This window comes from Anguilla anguilla, chromosome 14 (assembly GCF_013347855.1).
Source record: "Anguilla anguilla isolate fAngAng1 chromosome 14, fAngAng1.pri, whole genome shotgun sequence".
Taxonomy (NCBI): Eukaryota; Metazoa; Chordata; class Actinopteri; order Anguilliformes; family Anguillidae; genus Anguilla; species Anguilla anguilla.
The window spans coordinates 33,158,269-33,184,790 of NC_049214.1; the positions used below are offsets into that span (position 1 = coordinate 33,158,269).

Sequence of the window (26,522 nt, forward strand, 5' to 3'; positions counted from 1 at the left end):
ATATGAGTGTGAGGGAACATGCTGGTTGGGTTGGAATATGAGTGTGAGGGAACACGCTGGTTGGGTTGGAATATGAGTGTGAGGGAACATGCTGGTTGGGGTGGAATATGAGTGTGAGGGAACATGCTGGTTGGGTTGGAATATGTGTGTGAGGAAACATGCTGGTTGGGTTAGAATATGAGTGTGAGGGAACACGCTGGTTGGGTTGGAATATGAGTGTGAGGGAACACGCTGGTTGGGTTGGAATATGAGTGTGAGGGAACATGCTGGTTGGGTTGGAATATGAGTGTGAGGGAACACGCTGGTTGGGTTGGAATATGAGTGTGAGGGAACATGCTGGTTGGGGTGGAATATGAGTGTGAGGGAACATGCTGGTTGGGTTGGAATATGTGTGTGAGGAAACATGCTGGTTGGGTTAGAATATGAGTGTGAGGGAACACGCTGGTTGGGTTGGAATATGAGTGTGAGGGAACATGCTGGTTGGATTAGAATATAAATGTGAGGGAACACGCTGGTTGGGTTGGAATATGACTGAAAGGGAACACGAAGCTTGGGTTGGAATCGTCCCTCTCCCCTTCCCCCTCCCCCCTCCTCTGTAATAAGGGACAGAAATTCTTCACGCTTCACTCTACCCCTGCAGGGCATATCTGTCCAAGTAGCATGAAATCATTTCAGTGAAATGGGCGTAGAAATGCATGTTTTGTGTGCACGGCTGCAGTAGGCTGCAATATTTTACCCAAACGGTGTTGCGATGCCAGTCTTTCTGAATACAAACAGCAGCCATTGCTGGTGCCAGATCCGTGCGTTCTGCTGTTTTATTTCTGGTTTTTCTGTAAATGCTATTCTGTGGGTCCCACTCAGTAGTTACTCGGGGGCAGAGTACCTGGTGAGATTATGCAAGATTTCCCAACCGTTTTTCCAGGCTGAGGTCTGTGCAGAGAGACGAGGTCAGCGGAAGTGTCGTTTACAGTAAGCGTTTCTCATTCACCGAGCAGCAGCTGCTGCTGTCAGCGCCGCCTGCGCTAACGCGACGAGCCGTGCGTTTGAATGCTCCAATTACGAGAGCAAACACCGTTCACACCCGCGCCAGCTGTTTCTGCCAAATTCTCCTTTTAAAAAGTCGAGATTTCGGCCTTTTTTGTGACGCGCTAAGCCGGAGGGGGGTGACGTAAAGGCCACGCAGTCTGAGGCGGAGCGAGCCTCTCTTTTCAGGCTGATCCCCGGCGAGATCCTGCCCCCGAGGCGTTTCTCTGGATCGGCGGGGTCCTGCCCACGTCACAGCCGTCGCGTTCGCTCGAGCGGCCAAGCGCTTGACGGCGGCGACGGGCCAAACGAAGCGAGACCTGCGGCGTCTGCGCCGCGGGCGGTCCCAGCCATTAGCGCGGCGGAAGGGAAGCACAAACCCGTCGGCCCCTTCCCCTTCCCCCCCCTTCTCCCTTTACTCGTTTGGATTGGCCAGTTTCGCCTCTCAGGTCCCCACTGTGTCGTGTGTGTGTTCGGGAGGACGACAGCTGAATGTGTGTGTGTGCTTCTCCGAGATACGCGCTGCCAGCCAGTGTGTTTTTATTTTTATTATTTGTTTATTTTATCCCTTACTTTAATTATTATCTGTTATGTTACCAGGTGAGTCCCACTGAGATTGCCATCTCTTTCTCAAGGGAGCCCCTGGCCAAGAGAAATAACAAGAAGTCAGTTTACAATATAAAACACCATATACCCAACACCACACAGTACTACAGGGGGGCCCTAGACCCTGAAAACTAGCCCTGGAAAAAAAGCGCCTGAAAGTGTGGTCCTGGTGTACTACGAACCTGAGGGTGTAAACTCCAGCTTAGAGTTGTGGTGACGTGCTTTGCCAGCTGAGCCAATCAAAAAGCCCTTAGTGTAGCATTCTACACTCTGAACAGAAGAGTCCCTGCCGTCAGCTGGTTCATTTTCATCTCCATCGGTCCTGAACACATTTAGCTGCATTTAGCAGTTGAATGCGCCCTTTCCAAATCTGTCCTGCGTTTTCAATAAATAAAACATCTGCCCGGAACCTGTACAAGCCAGACTGTCACACAGTTCAGCAGGTTCGTTCCTCTGTTCACTTTCTTCACTTTCTTTCACAGGGGTCAAACAGGTTTCTTTTTACAAACCCTTCAGTTGTCTATCAGTTCATTATAAAATCTGTAATGTGCAGGACCTTTTGGTCCTGTGACCCTATGTACTGCCTGGTGCAGGGTATTGTGTGTGCTCAGTGTATTACAGTGTATTACAACCATAATTCTCACTTTACATTTCTATTTTTAGTTTTCTGTTTATTAAAATGTTCTTAAGTTTTGTTCCAGTCGTTATGAAATCTTTTCCTGCGCGGTTTTCAGTCGTCTTTTTTTTCCATGGCAGCAGCTGTGAGCTGGTGGGTTTACAGATTAGATTATATTAGATTATATTAGATTACATTAGATTACATTATTGTTCCCTGGCGTGAAGATATTCTTTCCACAGCCTCTTCATCTGGGTTGTAAATTTAGCTCATGTTATCATACAGTAGACCTGCAGCACAGGGAGCAGGCCTGCATTAGCCAGCATTAGCCAGCGTTAGCATTTGGAAGCAAAGCTTGTTCATTCTTCATTCATGTGTGTTTATGGCAGCTGTGATAAACGTGTTTTTTTTTTTTTTAGGTATGAATTGTGAGCAGTTCTGGCACTAAAACACAGTCACACAGCCTTTATTTATGCTCTACTTTGGAAACCATTTCTTTTGTCCAGGTCATGTCCCTTTGAAACAGAGGCCTGGAAACACAGTGGGTCAGTGATGAGGTGTCTCCACACATTCATGTGAAATTTAAACACAGTATTATTTATTGGAAAGTTGTTATTTACTCTCCAATGTGTTCCGCATGGAGGGCCAAATCCCACACCTGTCTTTCATTTCACTGGCTTACCAAAACGTCCATCAGTGGTTATTTTTACACTCATTGGACATCCATATTACTTGTGTATTACTCCATATTATTCCAACAGGGGGCAGCAGAGAGGGTTACAGACAGAGGGCATTTGTTTGGAAATCATTGGAGAAAGGTGGAAAAAATACTTTTATGGCCTTCTAGTGTTGCATGGTCGCTAGCCCAATAAACTGTATATTGCAAGGAACTTCACTTCAGTCAGATTAACCACAATTGATTATTATTATTATTTATTTTTTTTTTTTTTGGTTCTTAAGTTTGTGTATGGCGTATTTGGTAATTGTAATGCAGATTTAGCCGAGCTGAAGGATATGCATAAGAGTTTTATCTGATTTCCTCAGGAATGTCCACACTGTTCCCCGGAATGTTCCCTGTCTGACCTTTGACCCTGTGACTACAGGAGGATTAACACCTGCAGCAGTGAGTTTAGCAGACGGACGCTGGGAATTCCTGTGCCTTTTCTGCAGGGAGAGAGCGCTGTGCATTCAGGACTCTGCGTTTGTCTTCTGACTGAAAATGAGGGAATATCGTCTTTCATCCTGCAGTCTTTCTCAATAGAGACATCCTACAAAAGATTTTCACCTTTTTTTTAAAGCTGATGTTGGTTCCATGATTGTTGACGGTGAAGTGCATTGTGTGAAATCTTTTTTTTGTTTTGTTGACTTTTACGACGTGCGGAGAAATCCGAGTAGCTTCCTTCCTCGCTGTGTAACACTAACCTTGGAATCTGATGCGCTCTCTCTGGAATTACACCTGAACACCACGAGGGCTAGGGGAATGTGTATAGGCGTGCATTATGTTTAATATTACTATGAGTCCTGCAGCTAAAGAATGCACCTCAGGCCACGTCAACTCAATAGGCACGTCCTTATTTATCAGCTTTCCAGGGCTCGCGGGGAGGAAGGCACTCCCCCTGTGCAGTTGTGGTAACCACTAATTGCAGGCGGCTCAGAGATTGGACTGAGCCCCAGCCGTAGCCTGGACCTGGCCAAACCTGTGGAACAAGGCCCCCTCAGCTCTGCAGACCTGCAGTTCTGACCTGCCTGTATGCGTTTCCAACGTCTAACCTTCAACTTACCTTCAACTAACTAAGCTCTCAAAGAACAAGGCACTGAACTTCTGGGCGGCAGAAGTCGCCTCTGGGTAAGATCCACCTGGAATTAAATTAAGAGCAACTTGGAATGCTGTTAAAAGCCAGTTAATGGCTGTCTTCTGGAAGAAAACAAAACAGCAGGACAAGTATTTCAAAAGGCCATCCAGTTGATGTTTTGTGGTGTATAATGATTTATAGTATTAAAAACTGAATATAGCAAATGAATAGATATTACTGTGGTAGGTATGGGAAGGCATCAGCCAGTCTACTCTCAACTGGCCTTCTCTGATTAGATATTAAATAATTCATTAAAATAAACTCACCTGAACTTTGTCTAAATTTGACGGCTCCCACCAATCTGCAATTCCCTGTCAATTAAGCCCTTGAGCTGTACCTCCTACCTCCCTGTGACAACATGTGACCTCACTGATGTGTCACCCCTTCCCCCCGGAGACTGTAATGCAGTCCTATTCCCAGCCCCCCCCCCCCCCCCCCCCCCCGCCGCCCCGCCGAGTCACAAACTGTGCTCTTTAATTAACGAACGTTGTCAGTGTGAATTAATTGGAGAAAGGGCAACTCGGAGAGCTCTTAAAAGAGAAAGAGGTCTGCCAATGTGGGCCGCTATTTTAAGTCAGAACTGCAGCCTTTTGGGTTAGAAACGGGTGCAGAGAGGTGCAATCTACCGAAAGGTTTGAATCTTTCAGACCTCATCTCAACTTGAAAACATGGAGTAATTACTTCATTAAATCTGCGCAACTCTGTTTTTAACCCATCTGAACACAGTCCATCTCTATTTAAAATGGCCTGATGTCAGCCAGGAGACCCACAATGTCAAGCTTTTACCAATCAAGTAAACATTTATTTTCTTATGAGTCAGGGCTTCACCTTCTGTTCTGCTGGGCATGATACACTTGTAAAAATATGCAGGGTGAAGCTACTGTATGAAAATCTCACCTCCTCACCTGCCAGGGTGTCCTGTGATTCCAGCACACCTCACAGTGTTCTGTATTTTCACGTGTAACGGGTTTTTAGCCGAATCTGCAGGGTTCAGGGTTCAGGGTTGCCATTTTTAGAGCGTGGAGCATTGAGCCTTCACTGAGAGAGGAAGACTATGCTGTATCTTCACATGAAGGCATGGTCCCATTCCCTTTTCCCACCGTGCTGGCCTCTCTCTCCACCATGCTCACCTCCCTCTCTCCCTCCCTCCCTCTTTCCTGGTCACTCCTACTTTCTTTCTCTCCACCCACTAAGAGATCTTCCCATTCAGCAACTCTGGAGAGGCACTCAGTGCTGTTAAAGAGAGAGAGAGGGACACAGAGTACTATGCACTGTTAGAGAAAGAGGGGGAATTAGTGAGAGAGATAGAAAGGGAGGCGGAGCACTCTGCACTGTTAGAGAAAGAAGGTTAGAGAGAGAGAAAAAGAGAGGCGGAGCACTCTGCGCTGTTAAAGAAAGAGAGAGAGAGAGAGAGGCACTGCTCTCCACGTCCCGGGTCTTTGTATCTACCCCACGCAGAAGCGCAGGCAGCGCTCGCTGTTCCTCAGGTCCGCACACGGGACGTCGCCACATCCCCCTCCGCTGCCTGCACCCCTGAGGTCCGGGAGGGGTCACGTGCCATTGGATTTATTCTGGGACCCCACACCATGGCAGCCCCTCTCAGGGCCACGGATTAAAACCCCCGGGCGCTGCGTTTTGGGGGGGTGTAGGGTCACGAGAGGGGGGTCCGGCTTCAACATGAGCATCATTATCAAACCCAGGTCCCGCTCCACAAGCTCCCTGCGGAATACAGAAGGGATCTGGTAAAGCTCCTCTCTCCCCCTCTCTCTCTCTCTCTCTCTCCTTCCCCCTCTCTCTCCCTCTTTCGCTCTTTCTCCCTGCCTCTTGCTCTTTTACTCCTTTCTCCTTCTTTTCCTCTCTCCCCCCTCTCCTGTCCCCCTCTCCCTCTCACTCTTTCGCTCTTTCTCCCTGCCTCTTGCTCCTTTACTCCTCTCTCCTTTCCCTCTCTCCTCCTCCCCCTCTTTCTCTCTCCTCCTCCCCCTCTTTCTCTCTCCTCTCCCCCTTTTCCTCTCTTTCTCTTCCCCCCACTCTCTCTCCCACTCTCTCTCCCTCTCTGTCCGTCCCCCCCCCCCCCCCTCCACAGACCAGTGTGTGTTAAGTTCTCAGTTTTCCTTTAGCGTGTGCTGTTCTTGCCCTGCTGCCGCTGGTGTGTGTGTATTTGCAGACGGTGTTGGCGGGTGTGTGGTGTGCTCCAGGTGGTGCTGGGTACTGTAGGTTTGGCTGTGGAATGCTTTACGGCGGGAGCTCTGCCCTCCCTGCTCCGGCTCCTGGTTGTGTCTGGTCTTGCTCTCGGCGCGAGTCTGTCTCTGGGATCCAGGGCAGGAGCCGGCGCCGCTCGGTCTCCTCTTCCTCAGGCTGACTCTGGGTCAGCTTCGGCCTCTCCAGAGACACCGCTTTCAGAAGGGCGTACACACAGGCCCCAGGGCGTGGCCTGGGCCTTTTCACTCCAACATAATCACCTTAGTGTGCGTTTCAGGCTCATGTACCTGGTTTTACATTGTTTCTGTTAACCATGACATCAACACCCCGAAAAACTGTAACGCTGACTCGAAGGAACTGAATGATTCCTGTTAACGGGGACACCTTCAAACTGGCATGTGAAAATGACCAAGTTACCCAAACATGGACACTTGTTTATCAGTCACTCGTTGTCTTAGTGAGCTTGCATGCTGGTAGAGTATTACATGTTTTGCCATGCTTCAAGGTATGTTATTCTCTAGCTCAAAGGTCAGTTGTCTTACTGTTTTGGGAATCTAAAAAGTTTGGTCTCCTTTTACACTGGCCAAGGCCGATTCGCAGCCTGCTGAACACATCGTTTTGTTTTAATTCCTCTTTTCTCTTGCTGATCTGTAAGAATGTATAGTAACTGTGGTAACTACAGCTGTATCTACTGAGCTCTAATGGGCAGTGTTCAGACAGCGAGGTGTGCGCATATCCGTGTGTCTGGGGGGGCAGCGGGCGTCTCCATTGCGCAAGCATGTTTAGAGATGGAACCAGTGTTGCGGAGAGAGCGGCATCTTTTTTTTCAGCAGCAATGGCTTGGGTTTTAATTTTCCTGTTACGGAAAACATTTATTTGTAAAACCGTTTACAATTGACCATTTTTGTGTGTTGTCCTTGCCAACATGTCGGGTGTCCTTGCAGACATTTTGAGTGGAAAGTGAACGCCTCACACCAGTCACTCATCACCTTTTCACTCAGAGCGTTTCACATGTTATTAATGAGCTTGCCACTGTGGAAACATGTCTGCAGAAAAAGTACATCTCCATGTGGTCTTTATTTGTGTGTGAGATTGTCTTCGCGCTCCTCTGGTCCATTCTGAACGACCGGATTTCAGCTCTGATTCGATTTAAGTGCGATTTAAGAAAGTTTCTGCAAATACGTTTGAACGCATCCCATCCTGTTGCCTGGCTTTTGATTTAGGATGTATAATGTCCTAATGGTTTAAATGTGGTGGAAAAGACGGTAAAATTATATGTCTATCTTTTTGTTAGGATCAAGTCAGAATTGGAACACTAGATAAGAGGGAACACTATGAACCCAGTACTTTCAGGAGGGAACTCTATGCACACACGCACTCACACATGTACTGAAACACACACACACACACTCACACTCACATACACACGCACACATCTGCACACAATCACACACACACAAATACTCATACACACACGCGCACACTCACACTCACATACGCACACGCACGCACACACCTACACACACACACACACACACACACACACACACAAGCGTACTCATACACACACACACACACAAGCGTACTCATACACACACACGCACACACGTAGTGTATGGCCCAGTGTAGGTTTTAGGTGCCGTGTTATTCTACAGCCAGTATAATATCACCACTTACCTCTGTCTACCTCCTCTGTGTGTAACATTTATGCAGTTGTGTTCATATTGCATATTATTTGTAAACAGACTGAATTAGCTTCATAATATTAATTTAAATATTTCCAAAATATTAAAAGCATAAGTGTTAGTGCCACTTGCATTTATATAAATGTTTTCAGGTAGCTTGTAGTTTATGTAAACACATGCTGTAGAATTCCATAATTCATATTGCTCTAATGTTTACATTATTGTTTATATGAAACCCTGTTATAAGCTCATTATTTAGGTCCTGTGCATTTTGTAAAATATGTAGTAATTGTATATTAAAAGTACCCCACATGTACAAGTTACACTTGATATAATTATATATTACATATATTGCTTTACATATGATCACTGCTGCACATGCACATAACTTCCATTATATCACTGAGGTCTGACAGTTTTCTAGTACAAGCTCTGGTTTGTACATGTGGAGATTCTGGTTAAAGTGTTGCAGAATAATTATTATGTTGTGTCTGTTTGTCTCATTTTCTGATAATAGTCTTAAGCAATATGTGTGTCCTATATGAGAGTCTTGTCACCCTGGTGGATTTGTGGTGGTTAAGTCAGTGCGCTCACCAAACAGACACTTTTAATTAACTCTCCTGGTTTTTGTCCAAGGCTTGAGCTGATCCTTATTGATTGCTAAAATGTGCTGTCAAAAAAATTACCTGACATTCCACTCTGACTTTTCCATTCTGGTACATTGTACCATAGAGTCAATGTCACATAAAAAAGGGTAACAAACATACATTTAACACACGTATTGCACATAATCACAAGGGTGAAAGGCCATTTAAAAGAGGCTGAATGAGTATTCCATCCTTCCATCTATCCATTATCTATACCCGCTTATACTGGGCCGGGTCACGGGGTGCTGGAGCCTATCCCAGAATGCATTGGGTGGAGAGGCAGGAATGCATCCTGCACAGGCCGCCAATCTATCGCAGGGCACACTCACCAATCACTAACACACTCGTACCTACAGGCAATTTAGTGTCTCCAATTAGCCTACCAGCATGTCCTTGGACTGTGGAAGGAAACCAGAGTTAATAGCATTCTTAATATGCTATTTTAAGCGTTAAAATGGGGCTGGTGAATTACAGTATTATGGGGTATATGGCATGGAGGTTGTAGTCACCTTGTAGGAATGGATCATGGTTTTACATTTAAGGCTGCAGGCAAGTACTTCAGATGACGTTTTTGACAATGTTCTGATTTTTTGGCATGCGTCCAGCTGTTGTAATTCAGTCTAATTCCGTATTTACAACATTTTATTCTCAAAATGTGTTCAGTCTGGTAAATTCAGCATATAAAATGCGTCGTTGAAGCGGAAACTTCTGTTTCTCCATCCGTGACGGTGCACATTCCCACATGAATCAGAAGTCACTGGAGATCAAAGCTCAGACTGACGGAAATCAAATCTGAGGAACACAAATCACTTTGAAAAAAAAGTCTGTCTTAGCTTTTTCCTTTTGGCTCTTTTGATGTTGGCTGGATGTTGAACAGCTGTGCGAATGGACAGAATGAAAAAGTCTAAACATTGTAAATCACACTGGATACTGGTGTCTGCTCAGCAAATTATTATAATTAATATTATTATTAATGACAATAATAATAATAATAATTATTATTATAATAACAATAACATTAATGTTGTGTATGGGGAAGCACTCTCTTTGTGTGCACATGGAAAGACCCTCTACACCCACAGTCCCACGGCCATAACTCCTTGCAGTTGGCAGTAAGGAATGTCACTAGGCCAGAAAGGTCCACCAATATCAGATACTGTGGTGCCTAGAAGGCAACCCCGGAGAGCCATATAATAATCCATCAAGGTGTCAATGGGGGCCCACCTATTGGCAGGAAATTGACTTTCGCTTTGAGAAAATGAGTGAGCCCCTGCCTGTTACCCACCCTCCTGCCCCTCCTCCCTTTCAGCTGTTTTTTAAAGGCCATTCTGCCTTTCTGCTTTTCCTGTCGCATTTGGAATGTCCAATCATATTAATCAGCCTCCGCTGATGTGGCAAGCGTGTGCTCTCCTCCGAAGCACACAGTGACTCAATGTCAGCCACTTCTTCTCACACCGCACACCACCGGTCCGGCTCACACGGACACGAGTCTGAGGAAAACACTTCACGTGCGGCTGGACAGACAGACTTGCTGCCAGCCGATTGGCCAGCAAGGGGTCGCCGAGACGCTCCCAGCCGGCTGAACTTCTCCCGTCTGAGGGCAACGCTGGAGCAGACCATGTGACACCCTGCTGGGCTGCCCGCCACGGTCATGAGTTATGTCGATCGGTGTGTGATCCAAACCAAAACCAGGCAGAACTGGAACCAAGAACCACCTGGCGTTTGATTCCATTTAACTTCCTTTCAACTTCCCTGCTCCAGCCTGCTCTCTGGCTCAGCCAATCAGGGCTGCGGAAGAGGTGGCCCATTTCCTTGGCGAGATGACGGAAAATCTCCTGACACTAACCAAAGAAAATTAACGTCTATTCTTGGACAACTGTTTGGTTTGAAGATTTTTAATTTGGAGAACTGAATTTTCTCATGAGGAACATTTGTATGAATGTCAGATACTATTCATGAACACTTTTCACCGGATTTATCTTATGAAGACTTATGAGGAATCCAGCCTCGGGACATGAGTGTTCCTGATAAGAATGAGATAGTGGCAAGGCTTCAGAGAAGAGCCATGTGTGCTGCTGACATGACAGGCTGACGAAGCCCAGTGACAGCCTCCTGAGAAGGATCATGCGATGGAGCTCAGTAACAGTGATAACACTCTTCCTTTCCTGGAACTGCTTCTCCCAGCCCGTGGCTGTGGCTTGGCCGTTATACCGTTACAAAGGAACGTGTCCCTGTGCTGTTCCCCCATGGCCTGTGTGCGCGGGCAGAGCTACTCGCTCTTACAGCTCAGTTCTGGAAATGCAATACAGTGCCTTCCTGCTCTCTCTCTCTTTCTCTCTCTCTCTCTCTACCCCTCTTTCTCTGCTCTCTGTCCCGCTCCCTCTACTTTCTCTGCTGTCTGTCCTGCTCCCTCTACTTTCTCTGTCTCCATTCACCTTCACTCTCTCTCCCCCTTGTATCTGTCCCCCCTTCTCTGTCTCTACCTCTCTGCTCTCTCTCCCACTCTCTCTGCACTTTCTCTTTCCCTGTTTCTGTCACTCTCCCCCCTTCTCTCTTTCTCCCCTTCTCTTTCTTCAACTCTCTGCTCTCTCTCCCGCTCTCTCTGCACTTTCTCGCTCCCCTTCTGTCACTCTCTCCCTCCTTCTCTCTTTCTCTTTCTCTCTACCTCTCTCTGCTCTCACTCTTGCTTTCTCTGTACTTTCTCCCCTATTCTGTCACTCTCTCTCCCCCCCTCTCTGTTTCTGTCTCTCTCTTTCTCCATCAGTATGCATACTGTAGTGGTGACCTCTGCAGAACTGGGCCAAGGGCGACTCCCCTCCACCCAGCCTGCCCTCCCCTCTGCCCAGGTTGCCCCTCCCCTCATCACGTCTCCGCCACCTTTATAAATAAACGCTTCATAATCTGCACTCTGTCAGCCACCGGGGGGGGGGGTCATCCTCAGCCCAATTACGCGCCCCCCCCCCCCCCGGGCCCCACTGTGCGTCATCCCACAGCCGCTAACAAAGATGAGACGCGGTGTCCCTCCCTGCGGAGACAAGATGATGCTGCCCCCCCCCCCCCCCCCCCCCCCAATTTGAACAGCAGCTTCTGCCGTTCCTGAGTCTCCATGGTTACCTTGTGCCCTGTCTTCAGCCTCACAGCCTGCAGCTGTGTGTCCTCTCCTCTCACACGCATAGGTCACTCCAAGCAAACACCCTCTCACACGCCTCGGTCACGCTAAGCAAACACCCTCTCACACGCCTCAGTCACGCCAAGCAAACACCCTCTCACACGCCTCGGTCACGCCAAGCAAACACCGTCTCACACGCCTCGGTCACACCAAGCAAACACCCTCTCACACGCCTCAGTCACGCCAAGCAAACACCCTCTCACACGCCTCGATCACGCTAAGCAAACACCCTCTCACACGCATAGGTCACTCAAAGCAAACACCCTCTCACACGCCTCAGTCACGCCAAGCAAACACCCTCTCACACGCCTCGGTCACGCTAAGCAAACACCCTCTCATACGCCTCGGTCACGCTAAGCAAACACCGTCTCACACGCCTCGGTCACTCCAAGCAAACACCCTCTCACACGCCTCGGTCACGCCAAGCAAACACCCTCTCACACGCCTCGGTCACGCTAAGCAAACACCCTCTCACACGCCTCGGTCACGCCAAGCAAACACCCTCTCACACGCCTCGATCACGCCAAGCAAACACCCTCTCACACGCCTCGGTCACGGCAAGCAAACACCCTCTCACACGCCTCGGTCACGCTAAGCAAACACCATCTCACACGCCTCGGTCACGCTAAGCGAACACCCTCTCACACGCCTCGATCACGCTAAGCAAACACTCTCTCACACGCCTCGGTCACGCTAAGCAAACACCATCTCACACGCCTCGGTCACGCTAAGCAAACACCATCTCACACGCCTCGGTCACGCAAAGCAAACACCCTCTCACACGCCTCAGTCACGCCAAGCAAACACCCTCTCACACGCCTCGATCACGCTAAGCAAACACCCTCTCACACGCCTCGATCATGCCAAGCAAACACCCTCTCACACGCCTCGATCACGCCAAGCAAACACCCTCTCACATGCCTCGATCACGCCAAGCAAACACCCTCTCACACGCCTCGATCACGCCAAGCAAACACCCTCTCACACGCCTCGGTCACGCCAAGCAAACACCCTCTCACACGCCTCGATCACGCCAAGCAAACACCCTCTCACACGCCTCGGTCACGCAAAGTAACACCCTCTCACACGCCTCGATCACGCAAAGTAACACCCTCTCACACATGAGTCAAACACGCAAACAGGGTAGAGATGCAAACGCACAAACAGGATAGCAGTCTGGGTGGTTTTTTGTGTTGCTTGGCCAGTTGTAAATCCATCCTTGATTCAGCTTAACTCACAATGTCACCCTCTTCTCTGGATGTCTGCATGGGCCTGGTAGAACCTAGTAGAACCTGGTAGAACCTCCTCTTGCTTTCTTGTCAGGAAGGAAGCCTCACGGTACGAAAGGAGACCAGAGCGTCCATTTGCCCTTTCATGGCCCGCGTCCTCTCAGCTACATTCCCTCTAACCCTCACATGGCCGATGCTCCCTGAGTTATGCGTAACGCCTCCCGCCAGATCCCGCCGATGAGAGCCGGCCGCCGTGCGCTCCGCGGCCGTGGTTTTTTCCGGCCAGGGCAGCCCGGCCGAGCGATCCTGGGCTCTTTTGGAATGCCAGGGGCAGTCCTGAGATAAGCCAGCTCTAATGAAGGCTGGGAACAGATGGAACCAGCTGCACAGATACAGGATGACCGACCGAGGCTGTTTTCTGCCATCCCTGCTATCTCATTAGGCTCGGGGTCCAGGGGGCATTTTTTTTTTTTACGAGGTCATACTCATTTTTTCCCAGGAAGGCGGGGCTTCCCAACAGGTCAGAAATCTAAAGAAATGATTGGCTGACAACCATGGCTTTAACTGTCACTGGACTGTGGTTGGGGCTGTAAGAAACCCCACAGATACACAGCAAACAGCGGAAATATCTGAGTGGCGAAGGAACGCGTGTAGTCTTACCCCGGGGCTGGTGGAACGGGATTCGTTTAATGTCATCTCGGTTATCTGACTCCAAAATAATGTTTTAACCTTTGCTCTGTGCTCACAGTTATTCACAGCAGTGATCCGCCTGTAGTGTGGCTCTAAATGATCGTACTTGCGTTGTACTCCGTAAGCATATCACGCAGGGTTAACCTTTGTATCTGGCTGGGCGCTGACCCATAGGTATCAAGATCTTTAGTAAGCACACCACCAGCAAAGACACTTGTCTCCCATGACATCAGCTATCCAACAATACCAAACATGATTACAGTGCATTATGGAGAACCTAAGGTCTACATAATGCTGATCCAGTAGGATGTTTTGCAGTTGAGCACTGTCTCTTTATCACACCTGCTGACTCCCTGTCAGCACAGTAGACAGTCTGTTTTCCTTTGGGGGTCACACTGATAAGGGGCACAGTTCTGTAAACCATCCTACGGTATGGCAACTGGCCCGCAAGCAAGAAGTCAGACTGCATCATCTCTGCACTTCACTGTAAAGTTTAGGAGTGTTTTAATTGTCAAATTTAAATAACACCAGTAAGTGTTTAGTGTTTAGCGTTAGCCTCAGATACTGGTATTGTGGATAGGGTCGTGGCATTAGCGTTAGCCTCAGATAATGGTGTTGCGGATAGGGTCGTGGCGTTAGCGTTAGCCTCAGATAATGGTGTTGCGGATAGGGTCCTGGCGTTAGCATTAGCCTCTGATAATGGTGTTGCGGATAGGGTCCTGGCGTTGGCATTAGCCTCAGATACTGGTGTTGCGGATAGGGTCCTGGCGTTAGCGTTAGCCTCAGATACTGGTGTTGTGGATAGGGTCCTGGCGTTAGCGTTAGCCTCAGATACTGGTGTTGTGGATAGGGTCCTGGCGTTAGCGTTAGCCTCAGATACTGGTGTTGTGGATAGGGTCCTGGCGTTAGCGTTAGCCCCAGATACTGGTGTTGCGGATAGGGTCCTGGCGTTAGCGTTAGCCTCAGATACTGGTGTTGCGGATAGGGTCCTGGCGTTAGCGTTAGCCCCAGATACTGGTGTTGCGGATAGGGTCCTGGCGTTAGCGTTAGCCCCAGATACTGGTGTTGCGGATAGGGTCCTGGCGTTAGCGTTAGCCTCAGATACTGGTGTTGCGGATAGGGTCCTGGCGTTAGCGTTAGCCTCAGATACTGGTGTTGTGGATAGGGTCGTGGCATTAGTGTTAACCTCAGAAGATGGCGTGTTGTCAGGCTCAGACAGAGCCGCTAGCTGTGTTGGTGCTGCTTTGTATGGAGTAAGCAGTTTGACTGGTAATAGTATAGCCGAGGACTTCTCATATTTATCCTCAGCAGAGACGGCTTCCATAGGTGCTGCATAATAGATTTCACAGCTGCATTCTGAAGGGACCGGCTGGCTTTAGCTTGCCACAGAGCAGGGTACTCATAGGCTTATATGTACCCCATAGCAGGGCTACAGGGAGAATGTACTCCAGTGCAGGGCTACAGGGAGAATGTACTCTACAGCAGGGCCATGGTGAGATGTACTCTACAGCAGGCCTACAGTCAGAGTCATATTTTGTTAGCTGTAACCCATGTTGGCAGCTCTCACACTTCCTGGACTTTTTGGAGGAAGGCAGTGCATATTTTTCCTGCTTTAACTCCCAGTCCCTTACAGGCAATTGAGTGTTTACTGTAGGTACTCAGTCAGCCACTTTGGTGACTTTCCGCCGTTAGACACTGGTCAAATATAGTATTGGGGTTTGTGTATTTGGACCCTTTAACCAGCAGTAAAGCACTGGTGATAAAAAGTCTGGGGAAAAAATATTTCTTTTATGATTCGATGTGTAAGTAAAATTCTGTAATTCTTTGTAAACACCCTTCAGCATTTCTGTGGAGGTATTTTCAGAATTTATTGGCGTCTGAAGACGTAAATCCTCAGACATCTGCAGGACCGTCTTGAAACCGTTCTGACGTCAAAGTGTCTCAGACGTGATCTGGCCCCTGTTGTGATGAAATGAAGAATAAAGTCAGTGAAACGGGATCATCCAGGGACAGGAGCTGTTTCAGCCACGTCCTGCACCCCACAGGGTCAATCGCTTCCCTTTAAATATTGCATAGCTTTAAAACAGTAAAAATACTACAGGTTGTAGTTTTTTCCCTAAATAAAGGTAAATTTTCACCAGTATTCAGAACACAGTTATTTCATACAATTCTACCTTTTGGTTTGTGACATTTTTTTGTTGTAAATTCTCGGGGGTCTGGTAGAGTGTTCTCAGTTGTTGTTTGTATTTATAGTAGTTTCAAGTAGTTTCATGTTTCACATGCGTATTTGAGCCAGGTACAGCAGAGTCATAAACCCGGTGTACGGCTTTGTGTGGTGTTTGGGGGGGGTGCGGGGGTGTTTGTGGGGATTATATTTGAACCGTACGCTGTGCACCGTGTGCTCAGTGACATCACGGCGTAAAGACGAGCGGCTCAGCGGTCCCGGGTATGACGCCGGTGGGCGGAGCCGCAATCAGCGTACGCACCGGGGCCCGGCCAACGTGCGCGGTGCTCCGGCACGTTCCCCGCGCGTTGCCACGGTGAGGCCTCGGATCACCGGCGCCCAGTCGGGATTAAGGGATAAGCCCGATGATGTCACTTCCCCTGAGCGTCGGACGTCACGGACGGGAATCCCCGTCCTGGACGGCGTCCCGCGGCTCATGCCGGCCTGTCCTGACAGGATTAGGGTACACGAGGCCCCCCTCTCAGGCTATCCCGGGGTAATTAGGGAGGGGCTGTGTGGTGAAATCCCTGCCTAAGCAGCTCACCATACCTGTCACACAGGAGAGAGCCTTCGTCATTCAGTAAGCAGCCTACGCACGAGTGTTTTATCAGGGCCCCGCCCTCACATGCCCAGCAACGCACCCAGCAACACTCCCCTGCGTGGTCTCTGTGGTGACCCCCCCTCCCCCTCCCCCCGTCCTGGTCTGAGAAAGTTTCCCATGTTATAATAGGTTAAATGCTGTGAACCATTGTTCGATTCTGACAGCTGGTTCAGTGAACCTCTGTTTGACTCTGAGAGCTGTTACAGTGAACCTCTGTTTGACTCTGAGAGCTGGTTCAGTGAACCTCTGTTTGACTCTGAGAGCTGGTTCAGTGAACCTCTGTTTGACTCTGAGAGCTGGTTCAGTGAACCTCTGTTTGACTCTGAGAGCTGGTTCAGTGAACCTCTGTTTGACTCTGAGAGCTGGTTCAGTGAACCTCTGTTTGACTCTAAGAGCTGGTTCAGTGAACCTCTGTTTGACTCTGAGAGCTGGTTCAGTGAACCTCTGTTTGACTCTGAGAGCTGGTTCAGTGAACCTCTGTTTGACTCTGAGAGCTGGTTCAGTGAACCTCTGTTTGACTCTGAGAGCTGGTTCAGTGAACCTCTGTTTGACTCTGAGAGCTGGTTCAGTGAACCGTTGTTCGATTCGGAGGGCTGGTTTGGTGGAACCCCTGTTGGAATGCAGCAGCAGTTATAATAAAGTTTAATCCCATGTTACTGGTGAGGTTTATTTGTGAAGTGTCACACTGTTAGCCCTTTCTAATCTATTCCCCCCCTCCCCAGCTTCGATGTGGACAATGGCACGTCCTCGGGAAGGAGTCCCCTGGATCCCATGACCAGCCCGGGGTCGGGCCTCATCCTCCAGGCCAACTTCGTGCACAGTCAGCGGAGGGAGTCCTTCCTGTACCGCTCCGACAGCGACTATGAGCTGTCCCCCAAGTCCATGTCCAGGAACTCGTCCATCGCCAGCGACATGTAAGTCAAACCCGTCCCACCCCCACCCCCCCCACCCTGGCCAACGGGGACCCTCTCCGTCCTCTGTCTGTCTGTCCCCTTGAGACACATCATTCCTCCACCAGAACCATCTCTGTTCTGGTTGGAGTTACCTCCTGCTTCCATTTCTGGAGAAAAATCTTCTATGGTGTGCGCAGTCTAGAGGTTTTGCGCCTGTTATGCTGACAAACCAGTCTGCCAAATGAGCCCTGCATGTGTGTGTGTGTGTGTGTGTCCGTGCACGTGTGCCTATGTGCGTGCGTGTGTGTGTGTGTGTGTGTCCGTGCACGTGTGCCTATGTGTGTGTGTGTGTGTGTGTGTGTGTGGGCATGTGTGTGTGCACGTGTCTGGCCCTTACACCGTTGTGCTGAGGACATGAGGATCTGCTTTCACTGGGCTGTGTGAGTGCTGAGAGGCAGGCTGTGGTTTCAGCTCCGTGGCGCTTATTCCGTTACACAGGAGCAGGAAGTGGACTGTACCTGCAGCGTCAGCCACTTCCTCCCTGCACTGCGGGCTCTTTAACACCAGCCCAGGGTCCTGCAGTCCCGCCAGCCCCATGTCCTGCAAATGACACTAGCATACAGTAATGCCTATGTGTAAGACTAGGAGCTAATGGGACACTGGAGATACCAGTTCGGCTCAGAGATTCAGAACCCGCTTCTCTATGAAGGAATGACTAATCATGGCTCCTGCAAATACGCTCTCTGCCAGATCCCTGTGAGCCAGCCACCGGGGACATGTTGAATGAGGCAATGCGCTGTGTCAGAACCAGGTCACGTGACCCATTTCAGAACTTCAGCTTGCCCCTCTGGATCGGTACCCTGATGGGGAATAGGTCTGGGTGATGCGCAAGCTTTCTCCAAACGAAGGTTTCTGTGTCAGGTTCTGTGTCAAGTTCTCCGCTGTCTCTCTTTCCTGACCACTGTGTCCTTATTGATAGGAATAACCACCTGCAGAGACCAGGCTTGGTTTCTCGGAGATCTGAGCCCGTTATTAGTGGAAAGTAAGTGGCGTTAGTTACCCCCTCACCACCCCCCCCCACCCCCCTTCTCACCCCCCCCCCTTTTTAACGGCAGACCTGTTATGCTGTTATGTAGTATGGAATGCCCTGCCTGTTTTGCATTGCCTTGCTTTGCACCCGCAAACATTAGCATTAGCTCCGCCTCACATGCTGAAGAAACCCCGCCCCTTTCTCCTCCCCTTTAATGCACAGAACACAATATAAGGGTATGGGAAAAAAAGAAGAAAAAAAAAGTCACTTTCCGAGACAGGAGTCCATTACCCAGTTATTTTACCCCTGGTATTTTTCCTTCTCTGTCTTTCTGAGGCTCCGGGAATAAGAGTTTAGCCGGACGTTTTGGTATTCTGGGCATTAAAAACATTCCATTTTCTTATCCGTCCTCAAACTTTGAGGACACCAGCGCAGAACAACCATGGATCTCGAAAGGCTTTGGATGCAAACTGATCTGGCTTCGGCAATAGGCTCCATTCCTCTCCCCCTCTCTCTGCTGTCTGAAAGCTTGCCCTCCACCCCCCCACCCCCCCACTCCCCCCCCCCATGGCCTTGCACTGCATGATGACATCTCGACTGAAATGTGAAAGTCACCACCCCCACCCCACACCACCCCACCCAACCGCAAAAACCATCCTGGGCATCATCCACTACATCACCACTGTTACGGACTTCATCTACCGTCCAAGTTAGTGGTTCCTAAACCTTTAGGCACAGACCACTACAAGAATCAGGAGGGTCTATATCGAGGGACTTGCTGAGTGTCCGGTATATGTAGCATACCAAGAACCTTGCTCTGTTATACTGTCTCAAACGAAACTTATATCAATGATATGCTTTTAAAGATGGAGGTCATACCTTATCGGTTGCTATGATGACAAGTTGCTATATAACATAATACTGGTGCTCTGTTGCTATAAAATATTCTATTTTAATGACAGAAATAGCCATTCTTTCTTCTTCTATTGTCCAAAATTAGTCTTTTTTTCTTCTATGGTTGATGCCTCTGTTCATTGGTGATATTATGTAGTTCTTTTGATTTTGTGCTGCTTCCTAAAACAGTCTTAGACAATTGCTGTATATTTTGCATTTCAATGTATGTGGCACATTGGATTTTCACATGTTGGTTATCTTATTGTTCACTTCTCAGTTACAACATTATTGTGTGTTGCCAACATTATGCCATTAAGCTGGACTAATGGCAGTTTTTGTCGGTGTTTGTCAATAAACAGCGTATGTTGGTGAAATCCTAAAGCCGAAGCCAGAACAAAAAGTATCGACAAAGTTTATTTGGAAGCTAATTACTGAACCTGAGTATGTTCTCCCTCTAAATTTCGTTCCTTTGATATCCTTGAAAGCTTTTTCCAAACCCGACAGTGCACCAAAAAAAGGTGGTCTCAGGTCAGTTTCAGATTAACCGCTTAAAAAATCTGCACTTTTGCTGTGGTTCTAAGCAGTTAGGTCAGAAGGCTAACATAAGGTGATAACCTTTAACAGTTGCTCGAGCAAGAATATATCTGATAATAACAGTGAAAATAAATTTGGCTTGGACTTGGAATTTGAGATCATGCTCCCCTTCTTACTGTTTAAGAGCGGGAAATGGCATTTTGGGATTAGAGTTTGGGTTAGAGTGGAGTTAGGATTAGTTAAAATGGAGAATAATGAAAGTGCTGATGATGGTAGAGACAGTCACTGGCCACGTGTGTGTTTGCCCTCTGTGAGAGGATAGGCTGCTGGGCCTCGTGCAGTGTAACTCTGCACCCGGTCATGCATAATGTACAGCTTTCAGAGGCATAGGCCAGCTTCTCAAATCACATCCATTACGACGGCAAACAAAAGCCATATTGCTCCAGTGCCATTGAATGCAGGGATCTGTTTCATTAGCCCATGTCAGTTCAAATGGTTTTTGTTATTCTTATATACATGTGCTCTCTAGACACAACAAAGATTCTATTATTATTATTATTATTATTATTAATAATAAGAAGAAAAGAACAGTAATAGTAATAATTATTACATTACGGGTGTTTAGCAGATTCTCTTATCCAGAGCAACTTGCACACCTTTTTAACACATAACATTTACGTTGCGTCCATTTGTACAGCTAGATACATACTGAAGCAATGTAGGTTAAGTACCTTGCTCCAGGGTACAACGGCAAGGTGTCCCACCTGGGCATTGCACCTGTGACCTTGAGGTTACAAGACCAGTTCCTTACCCATTATATTTACACCGCTGCCTGTTCTTGAGATTTATTACCCCTTGCCTGGATAATGGTGCAGCAGAAATAACTACACCTGTGGCTGAATATAAGGCGTAGTTAAAGCTGTAGCACTGAGAGGGCAAGACAAGGAGAGAGACTGAGGGCAGAGAAAGTCAGAGGGGGATGAAGGGAAAGAGGGATGAGGATGGATGAAAAAAGGGAGAGAGCAAAAACAAAACAAGTGTTACGCGGAGACAGAGAGGGCGAATTTGAGAATTTTGAACGGGGCACACAGAGAGACTGCGTGAGACAGCAAGGCACCTTGGCTAGAGGGTCAGGAGGTTTGGGGAAGGGGTTCTCCTTTGACAGGCCGCCCCACCCCTACACCCCCCTGCCCCCACCTGCACTAAACTGTCTTCTGCATCCTGACTAACAAACACCCCCCTTCTCTGAGGAACTCTTTCTCTAATGTCATCATGTTAATTGAAACGGGATGGGAGACAGATTTGCTGCCTTTCAGCTTGCTGCAGATTTACTACCTTTTTAGTTTAAGTGATTAATGAACTCGCCAGACCGTATTTTTGTGAAGAAAAAAGTAAATCTTGCTTTTGGTTGTTGTTCTTTAAACTTGAGGATTAACATTGATGGAATCCTGGCCGTCGTGTCTTCTATTTGGATTTGATTTCTTTTGTAGAGCAATGCTGGGAAGAAAAATAAAAAACTTTTGATTCTTTTTGTCTCTTTCTTACTTGCTTAGATCTTCATGTTTTGTGCCCGTGACGTTTGTTTGAATGTTTTCTAAATTCTTCTTGCCCTGTTATTCCACGCTGGCGCGAGAAATATAAACACAATCGGGAGAATTTGCGGCTGAAAATGTAAATAGGCTGGACAGAACGGGACCAGGAAGGCTGGCCCGGAACGTCCAAAACCAAAACGAGCGCGTGGCTTCGACAAGTCAGGACTCGCCCGCCCTCCTTCTGTCTGAAGTCTGCACTCGCTTTTTAAAGAGCAGGATTTAAACACACTGGAGTTTTTTTTAATTTTCTTTTAGATTCCGCCGGCCTTTCAGTTGTTAAAAGCTGTCAGACACAGTTTGTAAGTAGCAGCCCGGATGTTTGATTTAAAGGGGGGGGGGGGGTGTTGGATCAGAGGAGTGGGAGCTGACTGCAGGTTGTCCTCAAGATGGGAGGCAGGTTTTTGTCACTTGTCGAAATGTTTGCTCAGCTGCAGAAAGCTGGGAGAAGCTGCTCCTCTCTGTCTGTGCGAAGCTGTACGTGTAGCCAAAGAGACGCACCCAGCAGCCAAGATCGGCCACTCTCTCTGCTCCTGCCAGGCTGACCTTTAAGGACACTGGGAGAGGGCACGAGGGAGGGAGGCAGAGAGAGGGAGGGAGAGAGAGCAAAAGAAACAGAGGGAGAGAGAAGGGGGAGAGAGAGAGAGAGGGAGAGTGAACAAGAACAAAAGAGAGAGAGGGGAGAGAGGGAGGGAGAATGAACGAAAGCAAAAGAGAGAGGGAGGGAGGGAGGGAGAGAATAGCAGGCTTGACAGGCTGCTGTCCTTCACTTTGTAGGAAGAGATGGATTTAGCAGTGACCTTTGTGAGGGAATGGTTGGGTGGCCTGTCCGTCAGTGTTGTACTGGGACATGCAGGCTGTAAACTGAAGTAAAACAGGAGCACATTCCAAAAACAGGAATATACCCCAAAAAACAGGAATACTCTCCCCTCAATAAAAACTGGAATACATCCCAAAATGGCACTCCTGCTGACTCTCCTTACAAGGAATCAATGTTTTGGCCTGCATAGTGTTCATCACTCAGACCAGATGAAAACCGCATAGTCTCAGTCACTCAGACCAGGTGAAGATCGCAGAGTCTCAGTCTCTCAGACCAGATGAAGATCGCAGAGTCTCAGTCACTCAGACCAGATGAAGATTGCGTGGTCTCAGTCACTCAGACCAGATGAAGATCGCATGGTCTGGGAACTACCTCTTGCTCAATGTCTGCCCTTATAAGTCATGTAGTGTGTGTATGTGTGAGTATATAAAACCCATAGTATTTAATGTGTAGATTTAACAATGGAGTTTGCTGTATGTGCTGTCTTGCAGCATTTATTTCTAATATATGGAGTGTGTTTTAATATTAAATAATGATATATATGGCTTTTATCGTGTATTTTATCATGTGTTTTTTGGGTTAAACCTCAGATGTTGTTGCTACTGTGAGATCTCTTCCTGTCTAACCCAAGTCCTGATTTCTCAGTCCTCCTGTCCCAGCCGGTGCTGGAATGGGTGTCAGTGTCCTGTGAACACCTCTCACAGATTACATCACTGCGCACAAGTGACCATCTCTCTTCTTTCCCAATCATGATTTCCCAGTGAGAAGCAAAGCATGGGCCCCTCGTCAAGGAGAGTTAATCACAATGTGCTCTGCACCATAGAATGCACCATAATGACCTCTGTAGCATATAGAGTGCACCATCGTGTTCACTTTACCATAGAGTGCACCATAGTGTTCTCTGTACTATAGAGCGCACCATGGTGTGCTCGGTACTATAGAGTGTACCATAGTGTGCTCTGTACCATAGAGTGCACCATGATGTGCTCTGTACCATAGAGTACACCATAGTGTGCTCTGTTCCATAGAATGCACCCTATTGCACTCTGTAACATAGAGTGCTCCATAGTGTGCTCTGCTTGACTCCCACTAGCTGCACAGAGGAACCATAAAAAGCTTGGGCCCTCTGGGACTGTCTGGCCGCAGCAGCCAAATCATACACTCCATGGCGCTCTATGGCACCCATGCATCTCAAAGCCAATTTTTAAGCCTTATATGAATGTATGGTTCTTCTGTGCGGTCGAATGCATGCAACTCTCAAGGTCTTGGACCTATTTCAGAAGGCCAACAAACACCTTTGTCTGTCTTTGTCTTTCAGCCATGGGGATGACCTGATTGTAACACCATTCGCACAGGTAAGTCTGTTTCTGCTTTGCTCATTGGTTCAGGCAAACTTTTTCCCCCACATTTCACAATGCACAACGCAAGTATTAAAATCCATTACAAAGTGCCTGCAGATTTATCTCCAGTCCTGAAGGGCTGCAGTGCCTGCAGGTTTGACTCCAGTCCTGGAGGGCCGCAGTGCCTGCAGGTTTAACTCCAGTCCTGGAGGGCCGCAGCGTCTGCAGGTTTAACTCCAGTCCTGGAGGGCTGCAGTGCCTGCAGGTTTAACTCCAGTCCTGGAGGGCCGCAGTGCCTGCAGGTTTAACTCCAGTCCTGGAGGGCCGCAGTGCTTGCAGGTTTAACTCCAGTCCTGGAGGGCCGCAGTGATTGTGATTTAAGTTGTTTATTGGCTGAAGAACACACACTTTTTTTGAGGCCTTAATTGGCTGCTAAAAGAACGGAAAACACAAATGTGTGAAAGGTATTATGGCAAAATGGCATTGATGCTGAACACCTGCTATGTCCCATGGCATCTAGGTCCTGGCTAGTTTGAGAACCGTGAGGAATAACTTTGCCACATTAACCAACTTGCAGCAAGTTGACAGAGCCTCAAACAAGTAAGTTTAATTTTTGTCTCCAACATGCAGTACACAGTGACTACAATGCAGGCAGCTGCATGAATGCTGTGGTGTTACAACGATTTATGCATTAATTAAATAGCTGTGATCATGACATCTCCATGCAGCTGCATTTTTCTCTAGTTTTGCCCAAAATGATATTGCAGCGGTTTTAGTGGAATCTGAGCTTAGCATTCGCTATCCAGTAAATGTTGTAGTGTATTTTGAAGCCTATAAAATTCTCACAACTGAGTTTAGAGTTGTAGTGTGTGTCTTTGTGTGTGCTTGTGCGTGTGTGTGTATGTGTATGTGTGTGTGTGTGTGTGTGTGTGTGTATGTGTGCTTGTGTGTGTGTGTCCGTGTGTGTGAGTGCGTATGTGCGAGCCTGTATGTGTGTGTGTGCGTGCGTGTGTGTATGTGTGTGTGTGTGTGCGTGCGCGTGTATGTGTGTGCCTGTGTGTGTGTGTGTATGTGTGTGTGCATGCGTGCGTGTGTATGTGTGTGCGTGTGTGTGTGTGTGTATGTGTGCGTGTGTGTGTGTGTGTGCGTGCGCGTGTATGTGTGCATGTGTGTGTGTGTGTGTATGTGTGTGCCTGTGTGTGTGTGTGTGTGTGTGTATGTGTGTGTGCATGCGTGCGTGTGTATGTGTGTGCGTGTGCGTGTGTGTGTGTGTGTGTATGTGTGCGTGTGTGTGTGTGTGCGTGCGCGTGTGCGTGTGTGTGTGTGTGCGTGTGTGTGTGTATGTGTGTGTGTGTGTGTGCGCGTGTGTGTGTGTGTGTGTGTGTGTGCGTGCGTGCGCATGTGTATTTGTGTGCATGTGTGTGCGTGTGCAGCACAGCAGGCTCAAAGCTTCTCTCCTGCATTTCCCTTCCAGACGGTCACCCATGTGTAACCAGCCCCCAATCACAAAGACCTCCTTCACAGGTAAGATACTCCACTCCCAATACCATGTCTGCCTGCTGGAAAACAACCTGCACAAACAACCTAAGATGTTAATACATAACTAAGATTGTTACCTTTCGTTTTTTTTGCCACACAGTCACAAATATTTGGAAAAACTCCTGAGAATCTATCCGCAGTCATGTCATGTCATCCTGTTCACTTGGGAAAGGCAGAGTGTTTGCAAAGGGTGTTTCCACGGAAACCAAATATGCCGGACACATGAAACAAGTGATTCACCAAATGTGTGATTTATGGCCCATCTCAGTGTGTGGTTTTCCCGTTACGTTTGCGTGAGTGCGCCGGTTCCCTTTCCTGTGAGGGGAAAGCCTTTCTTCAGGTGCATCTGCACGGGATAATGTCAGTCTGTGGAATATTCCAGACCTTGGCTGTCGTTCGTCTGCTGTGACGTGCGTCTGCTGCTTTGCATCATGAGATCACAGCTGTTAACGTGGTTTCAGCCCTGGATAAAGAAACAGACTGTACCAGAAAGGGACTGCGGGGGGAGCCAGATTCCACGTTTCACCGTTTGGGTTGTGAATCCAAGATGGCCACCGCAGCCTCTGAAGCACTGTTGCTGTGTACATCCGATACCGCCGCTCGGATGGTATTACGGTTGTTTCGAGGTGGAAATCTTGAACTTCCTGTAGTTTTAGAATCTGGGTCACACAGGGCTGTGACAAAGTGATACTGAGAACATGATGCAGAGAACTCAGTTACATATTGGATGTCATATTTTGGGAAATATGAATGAAGCTATATGTGGAAGGTCTTAGCACCACAGTGTTGACTTGCAGTGCAGTCTCTGTCCCTTTAAAAACAACCGAGCACAGGCATCTCAGCCACTTTCCCTGTAAAAACAACCCAGCACCGGCTTCTCAGCCACTTTCCTTTTAAAAACAACCCAACACAGGCTTCTCAGTCACTTTCCCTTTGATAACAACCCAGCACAGGCTTCTCAGCCACTTTCCCTTTAAAAACAACCCAGCACAGACTTCTCAGTCACCCGAGATGCATCACTGTCTCATGCATCACCATCTCTTTAGTCATTAAGAACCTAATTTTCACCAAGTGTCTGTAATGGGTGAACAGGAAGGGTCCCCTGTACTGAGATCTAGGGCCCCTGTAACAGGCTGATAGGAGTGAATGGGCCCCTGTAACAGATTGATAGGAGTGAATGGGCCCCTGTAGCAGGCTGTATGGAGTGAATGGCCCCCTGTAGCAGGCTGATAGGAGTGAATGGGCCCCTGTAGCAGGCTGATAGGAGTGAATGGGCCCCTGTAGCAGGCTGATAGGAGTGAATGGGCCCCTGTAGCAGGCTGATAGGAGTGAATGGGCCCC

At 48.1% G+C, this 26,522-nt stretch overlaps 1 protein-coding gene across 1 annotated transcript in view; it reads left to right on the forward strand.

The window, feature by feature from the left end:
• LOC118212406 (cAMP-specific 3',5'-cyclic phosphodiesterase 4D-like) overlaps positions 1–26,522 on the forward strand; it is a 59,985-nt gene that overhangs the window by 11,922 nt on the left and 21,541 nt on the right. Inside the window, 4 exon segments of the mRNA XM_035390237.1 lie at positions 17,265–17,456; positions 23,621–23,657; positions 24,163–24,242; positions 25,117–25,166. Of these exon segments, the coding sequence (XP_035246128.1) occupies positions 17,265–17,456; positions 23,621–23,657; positions 24,163–24,242; positions 25,117–25,166 (359 nt within the window).